General features: G+C 38.6%; 1 protein-coding gene across 1 annotated transcript; it reads left to right on the plus strand.

Annotated features, from left to right (window-relative positions):
* The first annotated feature begins 251 nt into the window (after positions 1-251).
* On the plus strand, positions 252-9,256 carry DYNLT3 (dynein light chain Tctex-type 3). The gene is made up of 5 exons (XM_003917570.4): positions 252-404; positions 1,550-1,591; positions 5,974-6,097; positions 7,069-7,146; positions 7,435-9,256. Exons 1-5 carry the CDS (start codon positions 375-377, stop codon positions 7,509-7,511), a joined length of 351 nt encoding a protein of 116 aa, XP_003917619.1. The 5' UTR covers positions 252-374; the 3' UTR covers positions 7,512-9,256.
* Positions 9,257-12,398: the final 3,142 nt, after the last annotated feature.

Below are 12,398 nucleotides of genomic sequence, written 5' to 3' on the forward strand. Positions count from 1 at the left end.
ATGATGGTGAATGAACAAATACATGCAAGTAACCACAGCAGTGGGCACTCAACCAATAGTGTGGAGTCTAGACTAACTGCCACAGGTCACCCCATCTGATCCACACTGGCGCCATTCCCAGTTCTTTAACATTCATCCCTTGTTTCCAGAAAGGGCAGAGGAAGCAAGGAAGAAGTGCGTGGCCTGAAGTGACGCCTGGCGTTGCCCGGAGCCCGCCCAGCGCTGCCAGGTGACGCCACTGCGACACAAAGGCGGGGAATGCGTAGGGAAAGGCCCTAGGCCATAAACGGGGGTGGGGCCTCCCCGGAGGCCAGTGCGCGGCCGCGGTGCTCCACCGGCGCGTCGCTCCGCCCCCAGGGAGAGCCGGCGCTACCATGGAGGAGTACCATCGCCACTGCGACGAGGTACCGCCCCTTGGCTACCTGGAAGCGCCCCCCACTCCTGCCTTCCTCTGCGCGGGGCTCTTGCCGAGTGGTCTCCCAGCGAGGGCGGCCCCAAGAGTTGGGGTGCGGCGTCCTCCGAGCCCGGGTCCTCTCCGCAGGGCCAGGGATCCGCCCCGCCCTACCCGTTCTCCCCAACCCGAAGTCCTGAGATTCGGGGTGGCAGGGGTGGCCAGGAGCGCGCGGATCAGACGGTGGGGTAGGGGCAGGGTTGGGAGGACGAGGCCTGACTTGGGTGCGAGGAGTGGGCATGGGGTGACGGGCGCCGCCCTCCTACCGGGCGGGCCTCGAAAACGGGTCTTCCCGCTGCTTCCTCCGTCCCTTGGCTTCCTCAGTGCAGGTGCTGCAGCCCCCATGGCTCGGGGTCTCGGGGTCCTGGTGGCACTGCCACTCCTGCTCCCGGTAATGCTTGCCTAGGTGGGCTGGAAGGAGGTGCTTTATGGATTACGAGCCCTTGCTTACTGACTCAGGCTTTCCCCACCCTCACCAGAACCCCATAATGTCAGTTGTCATCTTCCTGTTATTGATGGGGACTCCAAAGAAAAGACTTAAGTTGTCAGACCACTGTATAGTACTAAAGTGATATTAATCTTGAGTTATCAAGTATTTTCATAGTCTTTAATTTGGGAATTTTTGCCTATAAATTTTTGCCTAGCATAAGTTAAAAACAAAATTGAAAATAGTCTAGTAAGCATTCTCTTCTTATGAACCACTTTATTCTCTCACTTAGCTGAAACCGTATCTATATTCTTATAACACATAACATCTTCATAGCCACCTCTTGCTTATTTCCTACGTGTTACAATACAATGATTCTTAATCTAGGATGTTCATTAGAATCACCAGTATAAAGCACTTTAAAAATATATATATAGACTTGCAGGCTCTCCCCAGACCTCATGAGTCAATCTCCAGGGAGGTAGGTAGGGAAAGCATTCAGTATTTTTAAGTGTTTAGGGGCAAGATTGGCCCCTTCTGTAGACCCGATGCCCTTTATCACTGTGGTCTCCTGTCACTAACACCTGTCTAGGCCAGCCTAGGATATTCTGTGTAGCGTCATATCTGCAAGCCTGTGTTGAAAGCAGCTTTACCTTTTGTTTCCCCTTTAGGTTGGCTTCAATGCTGAGGAAGCCCACAATATTGTCAAAGAGGTGAGTCATACATTTTGCTTCTCTTGAAGCTTGCTGCATTGGTGGAGACTTTTAAAAGCTATATTTTGAGTTTCAGTACAAACTTAGAAACCTTACTGTTAAAAGAACAAGATTTTGCTTTATTTTATTTTATTTTATTTTATTTTATTTTATTTTATTTTATTGTTTTTTGAGACAGAGTCTTGCTCTATCGCCCATGCTGGAGAACAGTGGCACGATCTCGGCTCACTGCAACCTCCACCTCCCGGGTTCAAGCAATTCTCCTGTCTCAGCCTCCCAAGTAGCTGGGACTACAGGCGTCCACCACCACACCTGGCCAGTTTTTGTATTTTTAGCAGAGATGGGGTTTCACCATATTGGTCAGGCTGGGTTCGAATTCCTGACCTCAGGTGATTCACCTGCCTTGGCCTCCCAAAGTGCTGGGATTACAGGCGTGAACCACCACACCAGGCCAAGAACAAGATTTTAAATATTTATCCACTAATTCTTTATAGGGGTCCTTCTGTGTTTTGTTGTGTGCTATCAGCATCTTGGGGCTTATTCTGAAAGAGATGCTTAAGGATTTTCTTAGTCTAGAAAACTGGTTTAAAATTGATGCCCTGTCTTTTGGATAAAATAACTTTTATTCCAGAAGGCAAACATTATTTTAAATGTTAATGCTATAAAAGCATATGTATGTGTATATATATGTGCACACATGTCAACTTTTATAATGTAAAGTATATGTATAATATATATGTACATTATGTAAAATAGATAACAAAAGCCCTAGAAATATCTGCCTTTGGGCATGTACACACTTTTTTGCCCAATATAATTGGAGAAATGATCACTTAACATCTTTTAAACACTGATATGGTAGTAAATCAAAATTTTAAGAAAAATATTTGAAACTCCTTTTAGGCAAATAGAAAAGAAATTGTCTTTGGGAGTTAATTCTGCAGGGGAACTTTCATTATTTTAGAGGTATCACATACAGACTACAGTATGGGAAAGGTATTTTTTTAACACCCAGGTCTGGCCTTACACAGCGAGAATTAACTCAAGGTCTGAGAGGACTAGACAGGCACCTGAAAATCCTGCCATATTTTAATACTTCAGAATTATGCATTCTATCTATGTAGCCTGGGAGTATTTAATTATTAAAAGTAGAAAGCAAAGGTTTTTAATACCTTTACAATGTAAAAGCACAAATGAGGGAAACTGGGAGGTGGAAGAGGGAGTGGAGGTAATGAGAAGGGAGTGATCTTAGTTTTCAAAGTGGAAAGTCAGGAAAGACTATCCTTGGTTGATGGAACATAGAAGAAAGAATGCTGCGTTATTTGGGATTCCATTTAAATAGTGCCTTCTTCCTTAAGTTCTGAACGAAATGAAAAGAAAAAGGAGCCAATAGGAAGAGAACAAAATACTACCTTTATTACTGATAAAAACTAGTTTGGTGATTGTAGCTTGTTTTGCTAACTCCCATTCAGTTCAGCCCTGGGAAGAGTCATCCAAGAGAAAGTTTGAGTCAGCAGAGAGAAACACTTGTTCAGGCTGGTGCCTTTCATTTGTTTGGGTAGAGAGGGAAGGAGAAACGAAAGCCCAAGTTCAACACATTTGGGAGACTGGCTCTCCCAAATGAGATGTTAGAACAATGGTTATCACCCACCAACCAGGTAACTCGTTCCACCTCCATGGGGAGGAATAACTGACAGGACAGGAGGCCAGGAATGTTAAAGAACAATCCTCTGTGTGGAAGAAAACATCTAGAGTGGAAAAGAAACATGTTTCTAACCATGTAAATAGACCTAAGTTAAAAAATTGTGATTTCACTATATTGAGAGAAGGGGGCAGGTGGTCTGAGGGAACCAGATTCTCATCTATCATAGTAGGAGTTATATGGATGTGGCCTATAATTCATGAATCAGGAAATAGTGACATAAATATTATTTGGAGATACGTAAGTAACCCTTAGAAGAAATAAAAACAGTTGTACACTGATAAGTTTCCTCTGGGGAATGGGACTGGGGATGGGAAAGGAAAGGGTGGGAAGGAGACTCTTTTCGTTCTAAGCTTTTCTGTTCCACTGGATTTTTCAAACCATATGTCTGTTACTTTAATATTATGTCAAATTAAAAGAGTCATGCTTTTTCAACTGGGAAATGCATACTCGGCAGTGGCTAGGTGGTGCTAGAAGTCACTGGATGCATTTTGGAACATCAGTTTTTCTTGAATATTTGTGAGAGGGAATTAAGTAATATAAGTAATTTAACTGAAAACATTTTTAAATAAAAACAAACTCTGATGTAGTCAAAAGCAAGCTTCTCTTGAATTTTTATATGAAATATGAGACTACAAAGAAACTCAGCTTTGCTACAGGTTACTTGCAGCTAAATGTCTATCTTTCCTCTTCCCATGAACCAACCCTCTTTTGCCATTGAAACATTTCCATTGAGGCATTGGAAATGCCTGAGAATGAGCCACATTTTAAAACAGTTCAGCACTTCCTAGATGATTACATAATTTCAGCAGTTATTTCTGATTTCCTTACTGATCTTACTGTCTTGTTAATCTTATTTTCTTTCCTTTAATTTCTTGCTCTGAGCCCCTATGCTGATATGTTTTTCCTTCTGAACTCAGAGACACCCATTTATCAGTAATATGCATACATTTTCTTTATTGTTAGTAATAGAAATTGCTTCCCAATAAAATCGTCAAAGAAAAAATGAGCTACAAATGAAATTAACTTAGAACTTAGTCTAAAGTGTATTTAAGATACCCAGCGAGTATATCAAAATCAATATTGCTTCAACAACATTTGTTGAATACCTGCTAAGTGCTAAGTTTAGCGCTGAGAATACAGAGCTGTTTAAGGACCTCATTGTCTCATGGGCCTCCGTGTTAATGTAATTAATTAGGCTAAATGTTAATTAATAGTAATTAGCAGGGCTATTTACAGTGGCACCCACACCCCATGGTGTTTTCTGCTGTTTAGAGCAAAATTTGGAGTGGTCCTACTAAATAACCTGAAAGAAAAATGACTGCTCTTACTTTATCCTTAAGGAAAGGTGATCTCAAGAGAGGAATAGGTTTGTCCAAAGGTCACCAGCTTAGGAATGGTAAAGCCAGAATTAAAATTCTATTCCCCTGATCCTTAAGCCACTACCCTTCCTACTTTCTCATGTTATTGAGCTTTCTAGGAGAAAAATTTGAGCCACATTACTTTTGCCAACCCTGCTAAAATATTTAATTTCTCTTTTTATATTTTATCATTAGTGAAGATTTTATACTATCCAACTTAAGATTTTGTATTAGTGCCTTTATAAATATTTACTGTGGTCTAATCATAGTAAATGAAGCTGCATGTGTGTGTATGTGTGTATTATTAAGCTAGATTCTAAAAATGAATTAAATGAGTCTAATTATAGTCAGTGAAGGTGCATGTGTGTGTTAGATTCTAAAAATGAATTAAATGAATGCTTTATTATCCAATTTTCATCACTCAAATGTAAAATATAACAGCAGCAATATGATAATAGTAGTTAACATTATTTATATGCTAACTCTGTGCTAGTCACTGAGCACTTGGTATTCATTGTCTCATTTCATCCTAACAGCAACCTGGTAAGATGATGCTGTTATCCTTTCTATAAGGATTAGGAAAATAGGGATTTGAAGGGGTTAAGTCACTTGCTAAAGGTCACACAGCAGATAGGTGTCAAAGCAGGCCTTAAAACCTAGGATTGTGATACTAGAGCCAGTGCTTTTAATCAGACATCAGAAGTGGATGAAATTAAGCACTGTGGGAAATTATGATATTTGACTTTATCTTTCTAGAATATCTTTATTTACTTTCAGTGGCGGGTGTGCTAGTTGTTTCATAGCTAAACAATTACATAGTATGAATAAGAATATAATTATTATGCATAAGAATTATGTTTTTAAATTAGTCCAATCCTGTTTCTAGCACGTGAGCCCTAGTTCAAATCCCAGCTATTTCAAAGCTACTTGTTAACCAATTGATATCACCTTTTAATTTCTCCACCACAATTTTATTACATAATTTATCATTAGTCTTCCTTGTGTTATAGATATTAGAATTTTTTATTAGCTTCTCTGCTAGATTAAGTTATTTACACAGAAACCATGACATATTTATCTTTATATGGCCCATAATATCTCATAGAGTGAGATAATGTATGTGGAAACTCTTTCAAAACTCTTAAGCAATTAGAGACAGTGCGTAATCAATATTTACCAAGTGTGTATTTTCTAAGATGCCTTATTGAGCTATAAGTATATTTTATGTTTTCAATAAATTTTTTACTGCAATTTGTGTAAAACTTGTTCTTTTTGAACAGTTTTACTGACTAAATTAACTGTCCTCTGTGCCCTTTTAGTGTGTAGATGGGGTTTTAGGTGGTGAAGATTATAATCACAACAACATCAACCAGTGGACCGCAAGCATAGTGGAACAATCCTTAACACATTTGGTTAAGTTGGGAAAAGCTTATAAATATATTGGTAAGTATCAGTATCCTTCCTCACTAGTTCACTTGCCTTTGTCATTGTGATTTTCTCTGAATTTTGAGAAGGTATATGAACAACAGACCTTTAAGTTGGATACTAACAGGGTATAAAGGACTTCTGATTTACTCATTCAAAGATAATCTATAATAATACTTAAAAGATGAAGATCTTTCACTACTCAAAGGCAGTTTGAGCTACTTGTCTTTGGTAGCATCACCCTTTGCATTTCCATCAGTTCTTTCTTTGCACTGAGACCCCCCTCTTAGCTCAACTGTGTTTCTTTCAGTAGTCCCATGCCTCTTTATCTGTGATTCCACACAGCAGCTGTTTATAAAGTGGAAAATTTCCTGCATTTCTTTTTTTTTTTTTTTTTTTTTTTTGAGACAGAGTCTCGCTCTGTCGCCCAGGCTGAAGTGCAGTGGCCGGATCTCAGCTCACTGCAAGCTCCGCCTCCCGGGTTTACGCAATTCTCCTGCCTCAGCCTCCCGAGTAGCTGAGACTACAGGCGCCCACCACCTCGCCCGGCTAGTTTTTTGTATTTTTTAGTAGAGACGGGGTTTCACCGTGTTAGCCAGGATGGTCTCGATCTCCTGACCTCATGATCCGCCCGTCTCAGCCTCCCAAAGTATTTCCTGCATTTCTGTGTCTGAATTCTGCCCATGGTACAAAGCACAGAATTTGACTGATATTTTTCCAGCAATGCAATCACCAGTGGTAATGGCAATGGTCAGAAAACCAACTGAATCCAGTGGGGTCAAAATCATGATGCTAGATAAAGATGAGAGGCTTTTATTTATTTATTTATTTTTCAATCTATTTGCTGAATGCTTTGTTTTCTGTGGTTTTTTATTTTTATTTTTATTTTTATTTTTTTAAGGCTTGTAGAGCTCTGAACTCACACACTTTGACCTTGGTTCTCTTTCCCTTTGTCTGTAAGTGTCCTCATTCTGTGACTTTATTTGCAGTGACCTGTGCAGTGGTCCAGAAGAGCGCATATGGCTTTCACACAGCCAGCTCCTGCTTTTGGGATACCACATCTGATGGTAAGAGATCTTAAGCTGATTTACACAAAATCCAACTTTTAGCAAAGTCCAACTGCACTTTTTAATCAAATACTTATTTAATTCTAATTAAATTCTGAAAAGACTATCAACAGTATTGCTTTGTACCTAGTGACAAGTATACCTTCAGACCGATGTGAAATGTGAAAACTTAACAGGTTGAAGGAAATAAGATATTAAAACATGAGAAAAATGTGTATGTATATATATATACTCTGATAATTTTTATGTTTTGCTGGTATTTCAAAATCCTTTTTTTGTGTGTTTCAGGAACCTGTACCGTAAGATGGGAGAACCGGACCATGAACTGTATTGTCAATGTTTTTGCCATTGCTATTGTTCTTTAACTGACTAAAAATGTTGGGCTAAAGCCGTTAACTTAGGAATTTGTCAGTGTATCCTTTCCAAAAAGAAGTAATAGTTGTTTACTAGTGTGCTAGATGACAAACGTGCAATATGCTTTAAAGCTATCAACAAAAACTGATATTTATCAGCAAGCAATATCATAGTCATTGGCAGATTAGCTCATATTCTATACAGCATCATTTAAATAGGAAAAATGGAATGCTAGCAAAAAATAAATTTAGAAATATGGCATGACATGAAAATACAATCTTACATTTATACCAGCTTTTCACTAATATTTTGTACCTAAGGTGATGGGGAACTACATTCAGATGATAAAGTTCTCTTTCAGCTAGAGAAGTTAACAGGAATAAATATATGAACAAAAAAGCTGCAAGGATAAATGTGGAGAAAATGATAAGAATTAGCTAACATCTTTTAGTTTTGTAAAACTTTCTTCCCCTCACTTAGTTGTACTTAATATTTAGTGGAAAGTAATAATTTTTTTAATTTTCTATCAATGAATAGGATAGTAACAACTATGATTAACTTGTCTACTTTTTATGAGGTTTAGTAAATCAATTTTTTTAAAATTTCAAATTTTTGGATTTACACTTGAGGGTAAATTAAATCTGGTAAACTGAATTTCCTAGTTAAATAAAATTAGTTGCAGTATATGATGAACAGTATATGACTCAAACAGCTGCCTTACAATTCACTCATTCCATGTGGAACAGACATTTATCAGATGCCTATTATGGGCATACGTCTCTGCTAAGCACTATAGTTGTCAATGTGCTGTGCGAATGCTAACTTCCTTTTAGCAGTTGTTCAGTTGGAAGACAAGTATTAATATTTGGGGAAGGAAAAGAAACTAGTTGTTTTACAAGGGAGGAAAAAAGTGAATCTGGTTACACATATAGAAGTAAGCAAAATGAAAAGCACTTACTGTTTTCTGACAGAATTATAGATGTAATTTTAAGAGTTGCTCCTAGCAAGTTAAAAGTGCATATAAAATATGCAACTCTTAGTTAAAGGCCTTATTATCAGTCTTATCTATACAAGTAGTAAATTTTGTCATTGCTTTAGTTACAACCATCTGTAAATAATTTAAAAGACTTATTATATGGGGTTCAAATTGAGTGGAATAAAGTATAGATTAAAAGTATACAATCATTAGCACGTTATCTCAGGGCTTATGAAATGTAATTAAATTTATTAAGAAAATAGATGAAAATTAGGGTACACAGCTGGCCACCAAATGTGAAGTCAATCTGCTACTTAACCCTGAAAACAAAATCAGTTTTGCATATTACCACTAACACTAATACATGTAGAGAGTGGAACCATAACTCATTGAATTTTGGAGAGGTATAAGCTTTGTGTTAATATTGACAATATTAAGGCAATATTCTTGTAGGAATACTATGTGCATGTTTGATATTTTGCCGAATAACCATAATTAATAATTGTTCAATGTTTAAGAATAGTAATAACAAAATAAAGGAGTTTAATGCAGTGATCTTTGTTTTTGGCACATCAAAAATTCTCAGTCATTATACATGTTTCTTTATGCTGCTGGCTTTTGTGCCCTGGAAGATTATAATAGTGACCAAAATATATATGCAGACTTGTTTTTTATTATTGTTGTTTAAGCCTAATTTAAGAAAAAAATTCATACCTCGTGAACTTGCTATCTGCTCTGTTTCTAGTTAAAATATAATAAATATTATCTTCCTGTGCTGTACTTTTGCTTCTGGATAATCATTTAATAGTTAGAGAAATGGCATTCTGCTTGCTATGAGAAATTCTAAATAGAAGAAATGCCGGGGGTGGTGCTCACACCTGTGTAATCACAGCACTTTGGGAGGCAGGTGGATCATTTGAGGTCAGGAATTTGAGACAAGCTTGGCCAACAGGGTGAGACCCCGTCTGTCTTAAAAATACAAAAATTAGCCAGGCATGGTGGCACACATCTCTAATCCCAGCTACTCAGGAGGCTGAGGCAGGAGAATTGCTTGAACCTGGGTGGCGGAGATCGCAGTGAGCCGAGATCACACTACTGTACTCCAACCTGGGCGACAAAACAAGATGAAAGAAAGAAAGAAAGAGAGAGAGAGAAAGGAAGGAAGGAAGGAAGGAAGGAAGGAAGGAAGGAAGGAAGGAAGGAAGGAAGGAAGGGAGGGAGGGAGGGAGGGAGGGAGGGAGGGAGGAAGGAAGGGGGCAGGGAGGGAGGGAGGGAGGGAAGGAGGGAGGGAGGGAGAGAAGGAAGGGAGGGAGGGAGGGATGAAAGAAAGAGAAAGAAAGAAAAAGAATATTATGCAGAATAAATATCATTAAAATAGCAGCCCAAATCTAGTACATTACAACATAATTAATAGCTTCTATTTTATGCCTTTTACTTTATGATTTTAACACAAAATTTCATTTTCATAAGTCAGTGTAAAAATATATTCTGTAACTACTAATTTTTAATGATTATTTTTTGCAAGGGATTCTGTCTTATTTGTCAACTTGCAATTGTGTTGTTGTTTTTAATTAACGACTTTAAGTTTGTAAAATTAGGGTATTCAAAGGATTTTTGTAACATTCTAATTTTATGTTTGTAAAGTACCCATATGCTGCCTAAATGATGGCAACCTCGCATTACGATTTCTCTAGTGAAAGTACTTTCTGCTCTTCTTTCCAAGTTGAGTATTACCTAATTATGAGTCATTGAATATATTATTACTACTTGCTTTCATCATCACATTCTTTAATCTTAGGATGTCCAGGATTATATTTTCAAAGTTTAAGTAAAAATAGTTCTCTATTTTTGATAACAGTTTTTCTTTTTAAGTGGGAGAAAAGTGTGTGACTTTTTGTGGCAGAAGTCATTCTTATAGCAGATACCAAAGCAAAGATTAAGGCTGGGCATGGTGGCTCATGCCTGTAATCCCAGCACTTTGGGAGACTGAGGCAGGTGGATCACCTGAGGGCAGGAGTTTGAGACCAGCCTGGCCTACATGACAAAACCCTGTGTCTACTAAAAATACAAAAATTACCTTGGCGTGCTGGCGCATGCCTGTAGTCCAAGCTACTCGGCAGGCGGAGGCAAGAGAATCACTTGAAACCAGAGGTGGAGGTTGCAGTGAGCCAAGATCGTGCCACTGCACTCCAGCCTGGGCGACAGAGCCAGACTTCATCTCAAAAAAAAAAAAAAATTAATTTAAAAAAATAAAAGATTCAGAGGTAAATAAATTTTACCTCATGTGCTAGAATCTACCCAAGGGGCATTTGTTTTATAACCTATAAGGTGGAGCTACGTTTGTGGTTAAAGAGGATTCAATGTCAAGTGATTCTGTAAAGTTAACCTTTGCACATTTATGAAATTTTTTTATTTTTTATTTTTTTATTTTTTGTTTTTGTAGGTGGAGTCTCCCTCTGTCGTCCAGGCTGGAGTGCAGTGGTGCGATTTCGGCTCACTGCAACCTCCGCCTGCCAGGTTCAAGTGATTCTCCTGCCTCAGCCTCCTGAGTAGCTGGAACTACAGGCACGTGCCATGACACTTAGCTAATTTTTCTATTTTTAGTAGAGATGGGGTTTTGCCATGTTGGCCAGGATGGTCTTGAACTCCTGACCTCAAGTGATCTACCCGCCTCGGCCTCGAAATGCTGGGATTACAAGCGTGAGCCACCCTGCCCATCCAAAAAGATCTTAAACATTCATCTCTTACAAGATTTAGATGACTATCATCAGTATGCCTTAACATCAGTAGTTTAGGAGACTCTAGCCCACTTTGTCTAGTTGCAAACTGTAATTCTCCCTGTGGTCCCACTGAATATCATTCCACATCATTCTTGGATATATATGATGTATTGACAATTCAGGTCTAGATAGAAATAGCCCCAATTGCTTCATGAAGAATGTCCTCTCCCCAAATGGCTTCTGAGGATCTCACGGTTAAAGCTAGCATCCTCTACAGACACTTGCAGGACTGCTAGTATGATATATCTTGTCCCTATGGAAGACAAAATGTGGGCAACCACCCCCATTCTGGGATCCTTAAAAGATGAGAACCATATCAGAAAGTTCCTTCACAGCTACCCCCAACTGGGTCAGGGAATTTGTTGCCTGGGCTTATCTAGTAATAAATATTCAACTTTATGGCAAATGCATACCTTTTAATTTTATTGAATGCTTTATCTTTTTAGATACATTTTTCATGAATGCCATTGTCTTAGTCGGTTTGGGCTTCTATAACAAAATACCATAAACTGGGTGACTTATAAACAATAAGAATTTATTTCTCACAGTTCTGGAGGTTGAGAAGTCCAAGATCAAGGCACTGACAGATTCAGTCTAGTGAGAGCCTGCTTCCTGGCTCATAGACGACTGCCTCTAGCTGTGTCTCCACAAGGTGGAAGGAGCAAAGCAGCTCTCTGGGGTCTCTTTTGTAAGGGCAGTAATCCCAATCATGAGGGCTCCATACTCATAACTTAATCACCTACCAAAGGCCCCACCTCCCAACACCACCACATTAGTATGAATTTGGATGAGACACAAACATTCAGACCATAGCAACCAGCTTTAACTTGAGATATTTCAATCTAGATTTCTCAGGGCAGAGTTTTATATGAGGAAGTATTATTTAATGAAAATTCTGTCAATTTATTTTTATTTCTTATAAGGCCTTATGGAGAAAATCTCTTTGAAAATGATTAGATTGTGGTATGTACTGACCTTTCTATAACCTCTAATTTTATAGGCTAGGAATTTGATATGGGTTAAGTTGCATGAATTAACATGGGCTTTTGCAGCTAATGCTCATACAGAATACCACGAAAAATAGTCAGGATTGGTGTAATGGGTTCTTGGTAATTAAACAAAGCAAACTATTTTTGTAAAAG

Source organism: Papio anubis, chromosome X (genome assembly GCF_008728515.1).
Source record: "Papio anubis isolate 15944 chromosome X, Panubis1.0, whole genome shotgun sequence".
Classification (NCBI taxonomy): domain Eukaryota; kingdom Metazoa; phylum Chordata; class Mammalia; order Primates; family Cercopithecidae; genus Papio; species Papio anubis.